General features: G+C 37.0%; 1 protein-coding gene across 14 annotated transcripts in view; it reads left to right on the forward strand.

Moving 5' to 3' along the window:
- Positions 1-16,210, forward strand: part of CHD9 (chromodomain helicase DNA binding protein 9) — a 222,748-nt gene that overhangs the window by 167,271 nt on the left and 39,267 nt on the right. For all 14 annotated transcript variants that reach the window (XM_032325864.1, XM_032325865.1, XM_032325862.1 and 11 more), the window contains 5 exons: positions 3,446-3,556; positions 7,953-8,149; positions 8,750-8,949; positions 12,899-13,058; positions 13,498-13,587. In XM_032325864.1, coding sequence (XP_032181755.1) covers positions 3,446-3,556; positions 7,953-8,149; positions 8,750-8,949; positions 12,899-13,058; positions 13,498-13,587 — 758 coding nt within the window. The remainder of the gene's footprint in view (positions 1-3,445; positions 3,557-7,952; positions 8,150-8,749; positions 8,950-12,898; positions 13,059-13,497; positions 13,588-16,210) is intronic.

Below are 16,210 nucleotides of genomic sequence, written 5' to 3' on the forward strand. Positions count from 1 at the left end.
GAGGAATTAGGATATTAAGATTTAACATTTGGAAGTAATCAGTATACCTGTACGATGACATCTACAATAGGAATTTTATTTCTGTAGGCATTCATTACAGTCCTTGAGAATTTTGGAAGTCATCTTCAAAATAAGTTATATGTCATTTAACAATAGTGTCTAGAATTCTTTAGAAGTTTTTTTTTTAATTTTATTTGAAAAATAAATATATCATTTTTCTTACAATGAATATAACAGAAGCTACTGAATTGTGATGTATAGTTTCTTCCAGGTAAATTATTTTAATTATCAGTAGTTATGTGGTAGCAGAATAAAAGCAATTATCTACTGCAACATAAAATTTTTTTAAGGTTAGCAACCATAAGCTTGATTTCAAAAATCTAATTGTTTCTCTTTTAACAGCTTTTCGTATTCAGTGCCCATGTAAAGCAGATGCTCATTTGCCAGATCTGTTAAATCTCAAGAAGCAAGTGTCAATGAAACTATAATATAAAATAAAACCCTATGAACTTCAGTGAACTTTTCAGTGTTTCTGGAAATTGAAGAGTTTATAGTAATGAAGATTTGAAAGTATGGATGTCCTATGTCCTCACTTAAGAAAAATTCATTTCTGAATTAATAAGTAGACATCCCCTCATGGTTTAGGAATTACTTGAGTAAAGTTAAATGTCTGTTCCTTATATTCAGTCATAACACTTTGATTGTCATGCAGATGATGAGGGCTACTACTTTTCATTTCATTAGGCTAGTTAGCCTGTGTTCTTTTTCAGTTGGATATGAGTTTGTATAATGAGTGGTTTATCATTAAGAGGTATCTCATTGTATTATTTCCTGTTGCCCCTGTAACAAATAACCAGAACACAAATTATTCTCTTATACTTGTGGATGTCAGAAGTCTAAAATGAGTCTTGTAGGGCTAAAACTCAAGGTGTCAATAGGGCTGGTTTCTTCCGATGCTCTAGGGGGGAATCTGTTTGTTATCTCTTCCACCTTTTACAAGTGCCTGCATTTTGTGGCTTGTGACCATATTATTCCAGTCTCTGCTTTTGTTGTCACATAGTCTTTTCCTCTTTCCCTCTTATAAGGACAGTTGTGATTATATTTAGGGCTCACCTGTATAATACAGGCTAATCTCCCCATTTCAAAAATTATTAACTTTATCACATCTGCCAAGTCTCTTTTGCCATAAACATTCACAAGGATTCAGGAATTAGGACCTAAATATCTTTGGGAGCTATTACTCACCCTATCACACTCATCATGTCAACAAATTAAAAATTACTATTTTAAAAAATTCCTAGTTTTAGTAGTTTCCCAATATTAAAGCTATAGTTTAGAACAAGCAAAAAAAAAAAAAAAATCATTTCGTTAAAACATTTATTTCCATCACTTATGTTTCATAAAAATGCCAGCAAAATGCACATATTTAACATTTATAATATTTCACCACTTGCTGTACACAAGCATCTTAATAACCTAGCCTCAAAAGCATGTTTGATGGAAGGAACGTACTTACTACTTGGTAAGCAGTGTCATGAACAGAATCCTAAAGTTCAGCAAGAAGCACTTAGGATTTTAATTTTGTTCCTACTCGTTAGATGCAATATTAAAATTCAAACTACAAATATAGACAGTGGTATAATGAAACCTATGCCCTTGTCACCTAGCTTCATTTATCAGCAGTTATCAACTCATGCCAAGCTTGCTTCGTCATTACTGTCTCCATCTTTCATATTATTTTAAAGGAAATCCCAGACATTATATATACAAACATATATATAAGATCTATGAAAATTTCTTTAACACAGCCACAGTACTTATTATTATGTTTAAAAATAGGGTCTCCTGCATGGCTCAGTTAAACGTCTGCCTTCAGCTCAGGTCATGGTCCCAGGGTCCTGGGATCGAGTCCTGCATCAGGCTTCCTGCTCAGCGGGGAGCCTTCTTCTCCCTCAGCCTCCTGCTCTCTCTGTCTCTCTCTCCAATAAATAAATAAATAAATAAAATCTTTTGGGATGCCTGGGTGGCTCCGGTGGTTAAGCGGCTGCCTTTGGCTCAGGTCTTGATCCCAGCGTCCTGGGATCGAGTCCCACATCGGGCTCCTTGTTCGGCGGGGAGCCTGCTTCTCCCTCTGCCTCTGCTGCTACTCTGCCTGCCTGTGCTCACTCTCTCTCTCTCTCTCTCTCTCTCTGGCAAATAAATAAATAAAATCTTTTTAAATAAATAAATAAGATCTTTTAAGTTCAATGAAATAATAAAGATAAAATTATCACGGCCCCTAAGTGGTGCAGTCAGCTGAGCATCTCTTTATTTCATTCAGCTCAGGTCATAATCTCGATCAGTAATTCCTTCGTATCATCGGTTTTCCAGTGTTCAAATTTTCAGAGTTCCAGACTTCTTTTGAATGTCATAAATAGCTTGCTTGTTTATAGCTGTTTTATTATCTCTTTAATGTGTAATTTTCTGCATTTTAAAATTCCATCAAAATGGGTTTTTTAATGAAGATTTTTATCATTTGATTATATCCCAGATAATTAGTCATTATCTTAAAGCCATTTACGAATTATATTCTCCTTTGAAAATTATGTGACTGTATTCTTCCCTTTAATTCTTGTAAGTGTTACCATGCGTTTTCCAGGCTCTTTCTTTTTTAAAGCACCATGTATCTTCACTACTTCTTTATAAAGCACTTTATAAAGCACTTTAATGACTTTCCTTGAAGTAGCATATCTGTTTTCAGGAACTTAAGTTGCAAATAATGGTTATTAGTTTTTAAGTTCCAGTGTTGAGCTGTAAATATCTAGTTTCTTCCAACTAAAAGACTGTATAATTTATACAATATTTAAGAAAGTAAATCAGTTATTTTTTTCTTTTGTTCCTCTGTAATCTCTTAAACTTTTACAATGGCTATGCAGTATTTTTGTTGTAAGGAAAAGTATTTTTAATGTAAAGACAGATGGTGACTTTTTTCCTCATATCCTGTATTACATTTTCTTTAGGAGGCATATCTATCTAAAAATATGATAGAAATAAAGTAGTATACCAGAAAATGAACTGTATGGGGCAAGCAGGTTTGAAATTTCTTGTGCTAACCTAATTTCTTAATACTCATATAGTGTTTCTAGAAAGCATATCTCTGTCCTGTGTAGTTTCTTCACCAAAAGGATTTGATCCTTACTTACCAAAAGCTTGAGCTAACAAGAGTAATAACTTACTTAATCTTTTCCTAAGTCCACAGCCTGTGTTGGCAGTGAGGCTTTTGCCTTAGCATTTGCTGTGCTACGTTTCAGGCCATCCCATTTGGCACATCTTTTAAATGTATGTGTGTATGATGAATTCATATTCTATCCCCAGTAAATGTGAAGAGATGATGTTGTGAATATACTGTGGTAGATTTTCCTCTAAGCGTCATAACATTTTAAGAAACTGCCATTATGTGTTTCAGGCAAGCTTTGTGGCATCTGGGAATCGGACAGATATTTCCTTAGATGATCCCAACTTCTGGCAAAAATGGGCTAAAAAGGCAGAAATAGATATAGATGCCATCAGTGGCAGAGTAAGTATTTCTTTCCCTTTAAAAAAAAAATACCTATTGGGATACTTCGGTAATATTATTGTAATATTTTAAGGTATTCAACTGTGTACTTACTGAAATAAATTTATCTGAATAACTAAATTGATGTGGGGTATTAAAATGAGCACCTGTTGAGCCAGACACCACTTCAGTTTAATACCTCCGATATCTGCCGTGATTGGTGGTAATGCAGGGGAAGTTTAAGTTTGGATATGTATATTCTTTTTTCTTTTTTTTTTTTTTTTTTAATTTTATTTATTTATTTGTCAGACAGAGATCACAAGTAGCAGAGAGACAGACAGAGAGAGAGGAAGGGAAGCAGGCTCCCGGCCAAGCAGAAAGCCCGATGTGGGGCTTGATCCCAGGACCCTGGGATCATGACCTGAGGCGAAGGCAGAGGCTTTAACCCACTGAGCTACCCAGGCGCCCCCGGATATTTATATTCTTAAAAGTACAATGTTTTCGATTTTTAAAATGTCTTTAAATCATCAGTTACTTTGATTTTGCTCTTTAACTTTGTTTTCTTGGAGTCTGCTCCCATTAATGATGATCAGTCAGATATAAAAGGAGAAAAAAATGCACTCAAGAAAGAAACATTTTTAAACTGTTTCTTTTGTAACTTCCCTTAGAATTAAGAAAGGACCAAAAAGCTAAAGAACAGTTTGTAGAACTGATAATAACATAACTGTTTACTTCATAAGACATCTAATTATTGTGTAGGAATCAGTGTTTGCAGCTTACGCATTATCAAGATAATATAAAAAAGAATATAAAAAAGAATTTTATATTAAGCATTGATTATTGGGATCTATTTTAACAGCCTTTTAAAATGTAAAACTTTACAGTGAGAAATAACACCACTACCATACATCATCATTATTACTTAATATATTTCAGAAATAGAAGTAATTCTATATGGAACAAATAAGTAAATTTGAAAAGATATTTATAAAACATCATTGGGTATGGCATGTTTATATGCCTAAAAAGGCAGGGAAATCTTAAAGCCATTATCAAAATTAATAAATGAATTTAATGAATTAACTGGATGAAAAATAAATACGCCATTTAGTCTTCTTAAATATCAATACTAATAGAAGTAGAAAAATACAATGGAAGAAAACATATATTCACTGTAGAAAAAAAGTTACAAAACATTTAGGGGTATACCTACTGACAGATGTGTATGATTTTAGTAAAGTGAATTATCAAATTTAATTGCAAGATTCCTCCATTGGAAATTGAAAACTACATATTTTAAACATTTTTAGAATTTATAAGCATAGAAATGCAACCCAAATTAAAAGCTAACAGTTGTTTCATATAACCAAATGATATCTAAACTTCCCCTGGAAAAATGAATTGTCAAAAATATTAAATAGACTTTTAGGAACCTGTCTTTCAGCAAAAATCGTACATGTTCAGTGATGATACAGTACAGTGATGCTCATTGCCACATTCTTTGTTTTAGAAAAAATGTGTAAACTAATTAAATTTCTTATGATAGAGGATTAATACATCTTTTACTATTTAATGCAATAAGTAGAAATAATTATGTATATCCCTATGTACTACTGGCCCAGAAAGACCTCCAAAACAGTTAAATTTTAAAAGAGAGGGAGATGTGGAATGATGCTTATAGCATATTTATTTATGATTTTTCAAAAGGAGATATTGGGAACCCACAGACATTCCTATGTATTTATGCAGTAGTGCAGCTAGAGCATACTGTGAGTCAAGGACCATTCTCACAGTAGGGCTCATGTGCACAAGACAGATCAATGACTACTTTGATAGAGCTTACGGATTCTGGTGGGTGAGACAGAAATAGACACATACATAAGATGATATCAGAGAAGGAAGAAAATAGAATAGTCAGATGGTTGGGAATGCTGGGAGGTGTGACAGCATGAAATCAGGTGGTCAGGGGAGGTCACTGAGGGGACAGTTGTGCTAAGATTGAATGACCAGAAAGAGCCAACAATGTAAAGACTCAAGGAAAATCTTTCAAGGTGCAGGGGATGGCATTGAGCCACTGGTGGAAATAAGCTCCGTGTAGAAATAGAAGTGACATTGTGGTGGAATGTAGGCAGTTAGTGAGGAGGTGATAGGCAAGGTCAGAGACCATAGGTATGGGTCATAGCATAGGGTCTTGAAGATTACCCTGAAGATTTAAGCACTTTATAACTAAACTTATGTATGCATGTATTTACTTAATACTTGTATAATTACATTTTCTTATTTGTATTTCACCAAAAAATTTAAAGTTTTTCTGAAAATTAAGTACAGAGAAGACAGACTAGTGTTGTTTACTACATGTTAAACCATTATTAAAATATTATAAAGGAAACATAATTAAAACAGCATGATATTGAGAAAAAGTACAAAGAACAGAAAAAGATCAAATTATATGTTTTAGTAAAGAAATGGAATTAGAGAAAAAGGAATTATTTAATAATCATGATTAGGACTTTGACTTAACACTGGGGGGACATTATAGTGATGTACTCCATGCCAAGTAAACTCCAGTTTGTGATGAATTTTTTAAAAATTTTTTTGAAAGTAGGGCACCTGGGTGGCTCAGTCAGTGAAGCATCTGCCTTCGGTTCAAATCATGATTCCAGAGTCTTGGGATCAAGCCCCGCATCAGGCTCCCTGCTCAGCAAAGAGTCTGCTTCCTCTTTCTCCCTCTGTTGCTCCCCCTGCTTGTGCGCTGGCTAGCTCTCTCTCTCTGTTTTTCTCTCTTAAATAAATAAAATCTTAACAACAACAAATAAAATAAAAATTTTTGAATAGAAAAACTAGATTTCTGTTTTATCAAATACTTGGTGAGAAAACATTCTAAATTAAAAAAATATCACGGGGCACCTGGGTGGCTCAGTTGTTAAGCTTCTTCCTTCAGCCCCGATCCTGGGGTCCTGGGATTGAGCCCTGCATTGGGCTCCCTGCTCGGCGGGAAGCCTACTTCTCCCTCTCCCACTCTCCTTGCTTGTGTTCCCTCTCTTGCTGTGTCTCTCTCCATCAAATAAATAAATAAAATCTATTAAAAAAATCACAAAGGAAATGATTGGCATATTCATATATAAGACTAAGAAGTATATAATGGACAACAGAAAGGCAGTCAGACTAGTGAGACTTATTTATAGCAGAAGTGTACATGAAAGTTAATATCTTTATTATATGAAAGCCAGTATAAGGTGATCAGAATCATAGCAAAATCAAGGGAACCAGGATGGCTCAGTCGGTTGAGCGTCTAGCTCTTGATTTCAGCTCAAGTCATGATCTCGGGGCCCTGGGATCAAGTCCAGCATTGGGCTCTGCACTCAGCAGGGAGTCTGCTTGAGATTCTCTCTCCCCCTCTGTCCCTCTTCGTGTTTTCCCACTTTCTCTCAAATAAATAAATCTTTAAAAAGGAAACATATCAAAAAAATCTCAAATGATTGTGGGCAAAAGATGTTTGAAATTTTACTCAAAAAATACAGTTAGGGTTTTGTTTTGTTTGGTCTTTTTTTTTATTTTTAAAGAAGCTGGGGCAGGGCAAAGGGACAACTTTTTCTTACTGAAGAAGGTCAGTTAACAGAATAAGATACAGAAGGAATAAGAAAACAATCCTGCCGTTGGCCTACCACAGCCATAACAGTAGTGGACGGGCCATTGATGAATTCTAAAATTAATGGATGAGACTGAAGGAGAAGCAGACCTTTTATATATTCTCAAAGTATATCTTTCTAACTTAGAAACTTTTCATTAAAGGTAAAAAGCATATCAACTTAAAAGTTGTTTTGAATGAATTAAATGGAATGAACATGATGAGGTTTATATACTTATTTACCTTGCTTTTTGTATATTAATTTAACTTTTGGAAATGACTAAAACATGTTTCTGGATCTATAAAATATTTATATCCTTTGATCAATATTTCAGTCCTGGATATTTCCCCTTTCTGGGATTTATCTCTGGGATAAAGTAAGGTTAACAAAGATTTATTTGAGCATTATTTATTTTAAAAAAATTGAAAACAATCTAAACCGCAAATTAAATAAAGAAAATTAAGATGCATAAATGTAGTTTAATAATATATTTTATAGTTATTATAGAAGCATAACCCAATAACTCATTTTAATAATAAAGCCAGATACCAAATTCTTTCCATCCTGTGACTGTAAAGTCACAATATTTTATGCATATGATAATAAGGATTATAAAGGAATATAAAAATTTTTAAGTTGATTTGGTAGCTTGATGAAATTGTTAGTAATTTCTGTTTTCTGGCTTTCTATAATTATTCTCTGTACCATTGGAAAGGTGAAACTGTAAAAACACCATTGTAAGCAAAATAGTAAAATGACCGTCAAGTAATACCTATTAAATTTTACAGAACAGCTTGGTTATTGACACTCCAAGAATTAGGAAGCAAACAAGACCCTTTAGTGCCACAAAAGATGAATTGGCTGAATTATCTGAAGCCGAAAGTGAAGGAGATGAAAAGCCCAAACTCCGGAGACCCTGTGACCGTTCCAATGGCTATGGAAGAACTGAATGCTTTAGAGTAGAGAAAAATCTTCTAGTTTATGGGTAAAATACTATTTTTTTAAAATTTTTTATTTTTTATAAACATATATTTTTATCCCCAGGGGTACAGGTCTGTGAATCACCAGGTTTACACACTTCACAGCACTCACCAAAGCACATACCCTCCCCAATTAAAATACTATTTTTAATGTTTCTTGTTAGTAGTATGCTATATGAAGTTACAGAAAACATATACTATATTCTACTGTATTTTTTTATCTTGTTAGAATCAATAAAATCTGTTTAAAGTACCCTAAATATGTTATGTTTAACATATATTTATTAGCAGAATGATGGACTATCCTTAAGTTGTAAATTATAAATGTATCACTGAAGTCAAATTCCTTCTTCTGAGACTTGCATATTTAGTAATATTAAATGGATAATCTTGTTATCCATTACTGAATAAGATACACTTGAAATCACTCTCCCATGACTCTGCATTTTACTCACAGAGGTGGGAGGAAGGCTTTATTAGATAAATCCTATTAATGACAATATGTGGGGTTTTCATGCCAACATGTGGGCAGTTTTCTTTGCCATGAGTTCTGTTTTTCTGTAGAACTTGACTCAATATTAATGTAAATATACTTTTTTAACCAGATGGGGCCGATGGAGAGAGATTCTGTCTCACGGTCGTTTTAAAAGACAGCTGAACGAGCACGATGTAGAAATAATTTGCCGAGCCCTTTTAGCATATTGCCTTGTTCACTACCGAGGAGATGAGAAAATTAAAGGCTTCATATGGGATCTCATTACTCCAACGGAAGATGGGCAGACACGAGAGCTACAGAATCACCTAGGTAAGAAGATTCTTGCTTCTTTGCAAATTTACTTTTGGTTATATAGGTAGCACTTACCATAGTACCCTGTAAAATATGGAAGCACTATAGATAACATTACAGAACCCTTACACTTCCCTCTCCATGCAAGTTCCAACTTAGAAAATGCCAACTTCTCAGTTTGGTTGGGTTTTCCATGCAGCTTTACCTGCAGCTCTTCATCACACGGTCTTCCCGTCTGTCATCATGTAGATCCACCTCATTTTTAAAACTCCTTTTTAGTAGTTCGTAGTGCCGACATCCTGTAGCTAATTATTTAGCATCTGCTTTAATGACGGGCACTTAGGACATCCCCAGTTGTTGGACAGTTTTCCTTCTGCATGGCGAACAAATTTTCCACTGAGATACCTACCAAGAAATGGAATTGTTGAGGTACAGCATTTATACATCCCTAACACCGAAAATGTAGTCTGGGGATTGATAGTATCAGCATCTCCTGGGAGCTTCTTCAAAATACAGAATCTTAGGCAGCACACTTACTGAATCAGAACTTACATTTTAGGGCGCCTGGGTGGCTCAGTGGGTTAAGCCGCTGCCTTCGGCTCAGGTCATCATCTCAGGGTCCTGGGATTGAGTCCTGCATCAGGCTCTCTGCTCAGCGGGGAGCCTGCTTCCCTCTCTCTCCCTCTCTCTGCCTGCCTCTCCGTCTACTCTCTGTCAAATAAATAAATAAAATCTTCAAAAAAAAAAAAAGAACTTACATTTTAACAAGTTTCTTCGCAATTAGTATGTATATTAAATTTGGGAAACATTGATATACATTTTAAGTTTTCATCAGTACTTTAATTTGCCACCAGATATGGCTGTACCAATTTACAGTTGTGTCAGAGATACATATATAAGCATTTTTTCTCTACATCGTTTCTAATAGAATGTTCTTTTCTGCTTGAAGTAATTCTTTCAGAGCATAAAGTAATTGAATTTTCTGTAAAGATAAAAAAAGATTACTACGCCCTGAAATTTGTGTTACAGTTTTGTTCTGTTTAATCAACACATACCTGCTACAGTGCCTCCTATATGCTTCTTGTGCAAGGTATTGAGAAGAGAAGAAGAAGCAAGACCCCTGAGCTCAGGAACTTTCCATTCCAGCCAGGTAGACAGACATAATAAGAAAGTAGATAAATAATTTCAGAATGTGCTAAGCATTGTGAAATAAGTAAGTGCTGAGATGGAGAAGAACAGAAAGCACCTGTTTTGAATTAGGGTGGTCCCTGGAGGCTGTCTTAATAGGGGGCAGTGAAATTAGTAATGTGAAGAGTGGACTTCTGATAAAGACGGAGGATTGACCCAAGTGTATCACTCTTTCTTGAAACTCCACTTACATGTCAATAATGAGAAAAAAATTAAGGCATTACGCTTGATCTATTCTACAGGCAAAAGTCCTAGTTTCCTCAACAGACAAAAGGGTTGGATAGAGAGGCTATCTATAAACCAGTGGTTCTCAACCAGACATGATTTTGCACCCAGTCCTGCCACCATTCAGCGTTGTCACTGCTTTGAGCATGTTACTAGCATTTAGTAGGTAGAGGCCAAGAGGGCAAAGACCCTCCTATGATGAAGAATGATGCAGCTCAAAATACCAATAGTACTGAGACTGACAACCCTGCTATCACCTAAAATATTTGCGAGTCCTTAGCCAGTTGCAGTGTGGGGGCCTGATCTGGATCCTGACTAAGACCAACAACCCAGAGTTGTTTTTAAATTTTTGTTATTATTTATTAGATAATAGTAAATGTGAATATCAAGTATTAGGGAAGTATTATTGCATTTCTTAGGGCCAGTCATGGTGTTTTTTTAAAAGGAGGCCATGTACTATCACTAAGAGATACTCAGATGTTTATTATCAAAATGAGTGATGTCTTAGATTTACTTCAAAATAATGTGGAAGGTTGGGGAGTGAACAGGGTATATGGATGAAACAAACTTGCCATCAGCTGGTAATTATTAAAGTTGGATGATGGGACATAGTGATCTGTCATATTATTCTGTCTGTATTTGAATATGCTTAATTCCATGATTAAAAAATAAATAGGCATAAACCCTCAAAAGAAGAGCGAGAGGGGGAGAGGAAATAGCAACACAATTTTGGAAGAAAATAGATGAGTGGCTACTAACTCAGCCAACCAGAGAGAACTAAATCTCATGTCAGCAGAAGAGGACTGGACTATAGAACAGTATTTGTAGTAACAGAGTATGAAGTACAATTTAAGGTGAAAGGCATTAATTAGGTTGAAAAAGAGATCCATAAAAGAACATATAACAGGGTGTGCCTGGCTGTCCCTCCCCCCTAAAAAAGAAGAAGAAATAACAAATACAAACTTCATACACTAAAGAAAATAGTCTCAAAATATAAATACAAAATTGCCAGAATTTTAGGAAGAAATGGACAAGTCCACATCAAGCTTCTATTTACCGTTGGGAAACTCCTAGCTGGTGGAGTATAGCAAGGAAAAGATATAGGAGATACGAACTGAAAGGAATCAAAAGTGTATTTTTTAGTAATTGTTAAAAATTATAAGTGAAATAGCTCTAGTGTCGTTGAAGATTCATAGGTAAGCAGTGGTATACATGCAGTGACAGTCATGCGGTACATTTTTACATGGCAGGAAAATAGATAAATTATAGCCTCATGAGTCAGCAAGTATAAATATCAAAAAGATACCAACATAATCAACAAGTTGCCGAATTGCTTGTGTTATATAATGTCTGAAAACGTAAATATTCCTCCAACTCACACGTACGGACATGGAATGACTAGACAAACTCAGGATAGTGAGTTAGGAAGGAAAGAGTGAGTTGGGCTTCACTGTGTACTTACTTCCTTTAATGAAAAACGGACCAGATATGGAATCCGTTATGATTAAGAGTAAGAATACTTTGTATTTCTGAACTATTTCAGGGGCACGTAGGTGACTGAGTCGGTTAACTGTCCAACTCTTGGTGTCGGTTCAGGTCATGATCTTATGACCCACCTTGCGGGGGGTGGGGGTCCGTGCTCAGCAGGAAGTCTGCTTGAGGGTTCGCTCCCTGTGCTTATTCTTCCCACTTCTGTTTGTTCTCTCTCTCTCTCTCTCTCTCTCAAATAAATAAATCTTCAAAAAAATGAATGTTACAGGTGCCCAGCTGGCTCAGTCAGTAGAACATGTGACTCTTTTTTTTTTTTTTAAGATTTTTATTTATTTGACAGACAGAAATCACAAGTAGGCAGAGAGAGAGGGAAGCAGGCTCCCTGCTGAGCAGAGAGCCCAATGCGGGACTCGATCTCAGGACCCTGAGATCATGACCTGAGCCGTCGGCAGTGGCTTAACCCACTGAGCCACCCAGGCACCCGAACATGTGACTCTTGATCTTGGGGTTCTAAGTTCAAGCCCCAGTTGGGTATAGAGATTGCTTAAAATCTTACACCCATACACACACACACACACACACACAAAGAAATATTTCACAAAGGGTTCAAAGAAATAAAATGAATTAGCTCTCTTAAACAAGAACCCACAATGATTAAACCTAATCCGGTTTTGAAAATCAGGAGGCCAAAACTTACTATTTTATAACTAGGGAAGCTAAAAGTAAAGCAGAGGGACAGGCTGAGCTTTTTGGTTTTTACATCTGGAAAAAAAATGATGTGTTTTGGAACAAAAAGTAAGTTAGAATGATTAATTTCAGATACAGAATTGTTGGGTTCTTGCAGGGGGAAACTGTTAATATGTGTCTACTGTTATCACATTGACTTAACCTTGCGATTGGGTCAGCATTGTTACTTAATATGTTAAGATCTCTGTAGAGCCTGCACAGACCTCTGGAAAGTCTCCAGAAATTTCTTGTGTTGAAAAAAAATTTCTTGTGTTTCAAATTAACAAACCTTTATACAAGTTATCCCTGATTTCATGTGTCCTTCTCATTTTAACAGGCCTATCAGCCCCTGTACCCAGGGGTCGAAAAGGGAAGAAAGTGAAGACTCAGACAAGCTCATTTGATATACAGAAAGCAGAATGGCTTCGAAAATACAATCCTGAGCAGCTACTTCAAGACGAAGGATACAAAAAACATATAAAACACCACTGTAATAAGTAGGTAGTAGGGTGTTTTTAACATGACTCATTAAAAGTTTATATTTTTGAATTTATTAAAAATCTTAAAGCATGCTGATTTTGAGTACAGAGACAGTGTGGTCTAGGACCAATCCTAATCTTAATCTTACAGGGTATCCTTCAGCAAATCATGGTACCTCTTGTGTCACTGTTTTCATCAACAGAGAGAGAAATAAAACTGGCCTCCAAATGATCTCATTATATCTTACTTGGATATTAAATTATGATGATTGTGAAGATTTTGGAGAAACCTATTTTACTATATATGGTAGTAATGAGATTTATTTAATCAGAAATAATTATTATTTAATTATAAAAATTCTGTATAAAAATTCTTTTCCAATTTTAACCTCATGGATGAATTTTCTTTAATGATTAATATCTTTGTGTCTTTTGATTTCTTTTCCCTCACTTTTAGGGTTTTGCTTCGTGTAAGAATGCTGTATTATCTAAAGCAAGAAGTCATTGGAAACGAGTGTCAGAAAGTATTTGATGGAGTCGATGCAAGGTAAATTAAATAACCTGCTGGTATTTTCAGTAACATGATGAGGCAAAAATTATAGGACCAGAAAATTGTACATTAAGTGGCTTTTTATTCAGTGAAGTTCCCAAGAAGAAAATTCCACCAAATGTAGAGAATTCACCTTTGCCAATTTACAGCCTTTCCTCCATTAGTCTCAGTCTTAGGCTCTGTCACACTAAAAGCTATAATAATAATAATAATAATAATAATAATAACAACAACAACAACAAAAACAGCAGCAGCAGCAGCAGTAGGAGTAAGCTTCCTGCCGCCAAATCTGTAACTTAACCTTTCTGTGCTCATTCTTTCTCTGCCTTCTTAATCCAGTGGGAAGAGGTTTTATGGCAACTGACTTTTATGTCCACATATGATCTGTCCGACGCCCTGGTCTCTAAGCTCCTTACTCTGTGTCTCCCTTCTTACAATGCTGTGTTCTTTTTTTTTTTTTTTAAACTTCTTTTCTTTTTTTTTTAAGATTTTTTATTTATTTATTTGACAGACAGAGATTACAAGTAGGCAGAGAAGCATTCAGAGAGAGGAGAAAGCAGGCTCCCTGCTGAGCAGAGAGCCCGATGCGGGGCTCGATCCCAGGACCCTGGGATCATGACCTGAGCCGAAAGCAGAGGCTTTAACCCACTGAGCCACCCAGGCGCCCCTTCTTTTCTTTTTTGAAACACCGTCTTCTGTAGGCATCCATGCAGCTTTACCCACGAGGTGTCCTTTTTCTTCACTGGTCTTTCCTCTTCATTCTCCTGGTTCTCACATTGGATTGTCCAGGAGCTCTGCCCTCAGCTCTCCTTCTCGGCTATACTCTCCTTCAGTAAACTCCTGCAGTCTCATCAGACCAAATCTGGTCAAGAAACAGATGACTCTCAAACTTAGGTGTTCATCCTAGCGCTCTAATCTGAGAGCTGCCTCCTGATATTCCCACTTGACGGTCAGATTGCCATCCCAGAGTTTCCCTGGCTCGCCAGATCACCCCCAGCCCTTTTCCTCCCACCTTCCCACACACAGGCCTTCTTCAAACTGCTAAACGGACCACCCAGATGCTTGGATGCCATTCTTGATGCCTCCCCTCCCCTTAAATCCCTCAAGAGGACCTGTGAGCTCTGCAAAGTACAGTGTACGCCCAAATCTGAGCACTTTTCACCACATCCTCTGCTAAACCTCTAGTGCCAGCCACCACTATGCCCCGTTTAGACTTTTGCAGCGGCCTCCTAATTGGGTCTCTCTGCCTCCTCTCTACAGGCTGACCTTCACACAGCAGCCAGAGTGATCTTTCTGAAGCGAAAATCAGGTCATGGCACTCCTCTCCTTCCAGATTCTTCTCATTTCTCTTAGAATAAAATCCGTGCTCCCTGTGGCCCTACATAACCTGTGACCACCTCCTTCATTCGGTCCCTCTTCCACGATGCTGCAGCCACGCTGGTGTTTCTGTCTCCCCTGTGTGTCAGGCTCATTCTGGGCTCTGCCTCCTGGTATGCTCTCACACTCGTCTTCTACAGACCTGTCTCTGGCCAGGCCTCAGTTCACGTTTTACCCCCTCCCAGAGGCCCTCCCTGGCCTCCCACTTCTAGTCACTCACTACTGCTTGACCTTACTTCATCTCATTCATGGTGCCTATTAAAGTTATATTTATTTGTGTGTCTTTTCTCCTCCCATTATGGTTGAAGCCTCTTGAAGGTTAAATACGCTATCTTTCATCTTACTGATCTTTGTTTTCACAGCCCCTAGAATCTGGGACATATAACACCCAGTAAATATTTGTTGACTAAATGACTCCTTTTTTCCCTTGGCCTGATGGGATCCTATCCACTTGTGATTTCCTAGAAACTACATTCTGTGAATTATCCCTACATTTTCCCCTTTTGTTAATCTCCCCCACCTGGCTTCTCGTTTGGATTTTCACATGTTGACATCTCCCTCAGCATAGACACACACACACACACACACACACACCCCACTTTGGGATCCAGTATCTCCTCACACTGCCACACGATTACTCTCCTTGATTTCACAGCCAGACTTCTGTATCTGTGTCTGCTTTTTCTCCTCTCCCATTTACGACGTGCTCCCCACCACACTTTAGCCTCTGCCCCTCACTTCACCACCTACTCCAAGAAGTTCCTCACCAATATTCTTTTTTTTTTTTAAGATTTTATTTATTTATTTGACAGAGAGAGAGAGATCACGAGTAGGCAGAGAGAAGGGGGATGCAGACTCCCTGCTGAGCAGAGAGCCTGATGCAGGGCTCAATCCCAGGACCCTGAGACCATGACCTGAACCGAAGGCAGAGGCTTAACGTCTGAGTCACCAATATTCTTACAGCTGAACCCATGGATATATTATAGTGTTTTTCTTACTCCCCCTTTTCTTTTTATTTAAGATTTATTTATTTATTTGAGAGTGGTGGTGAAGGGCAGAGAGAGAGACTTCTCAAGCACACTCCCCACTGAGCATGGAGCCTGACATGGGGCTCTATCCCACAACCCAAGCCGAAACCAACAGTCAGACGCACAACCTACTGAGCCACCCAGGTGCCCCTGTCCTACTTTACCCTTCTTGACCACTTCCCTCTTCTTAAAAATGCTTCTGTAATAGCATTCAC

Source organism: Mustela erminea, chromosome 19 (assembly GCF_009829155.1).
Source record: "Mustela erminea isolate mMusErm1 chromosome 19, mMusErm1.Pri, whole genome shotgun sequence".
Lineage (NCBI taxonomy): Eukaryota > Metazoa > Chordata > Mammalia > Carnivora > Mustelidae > Mustela > Mustela erminea.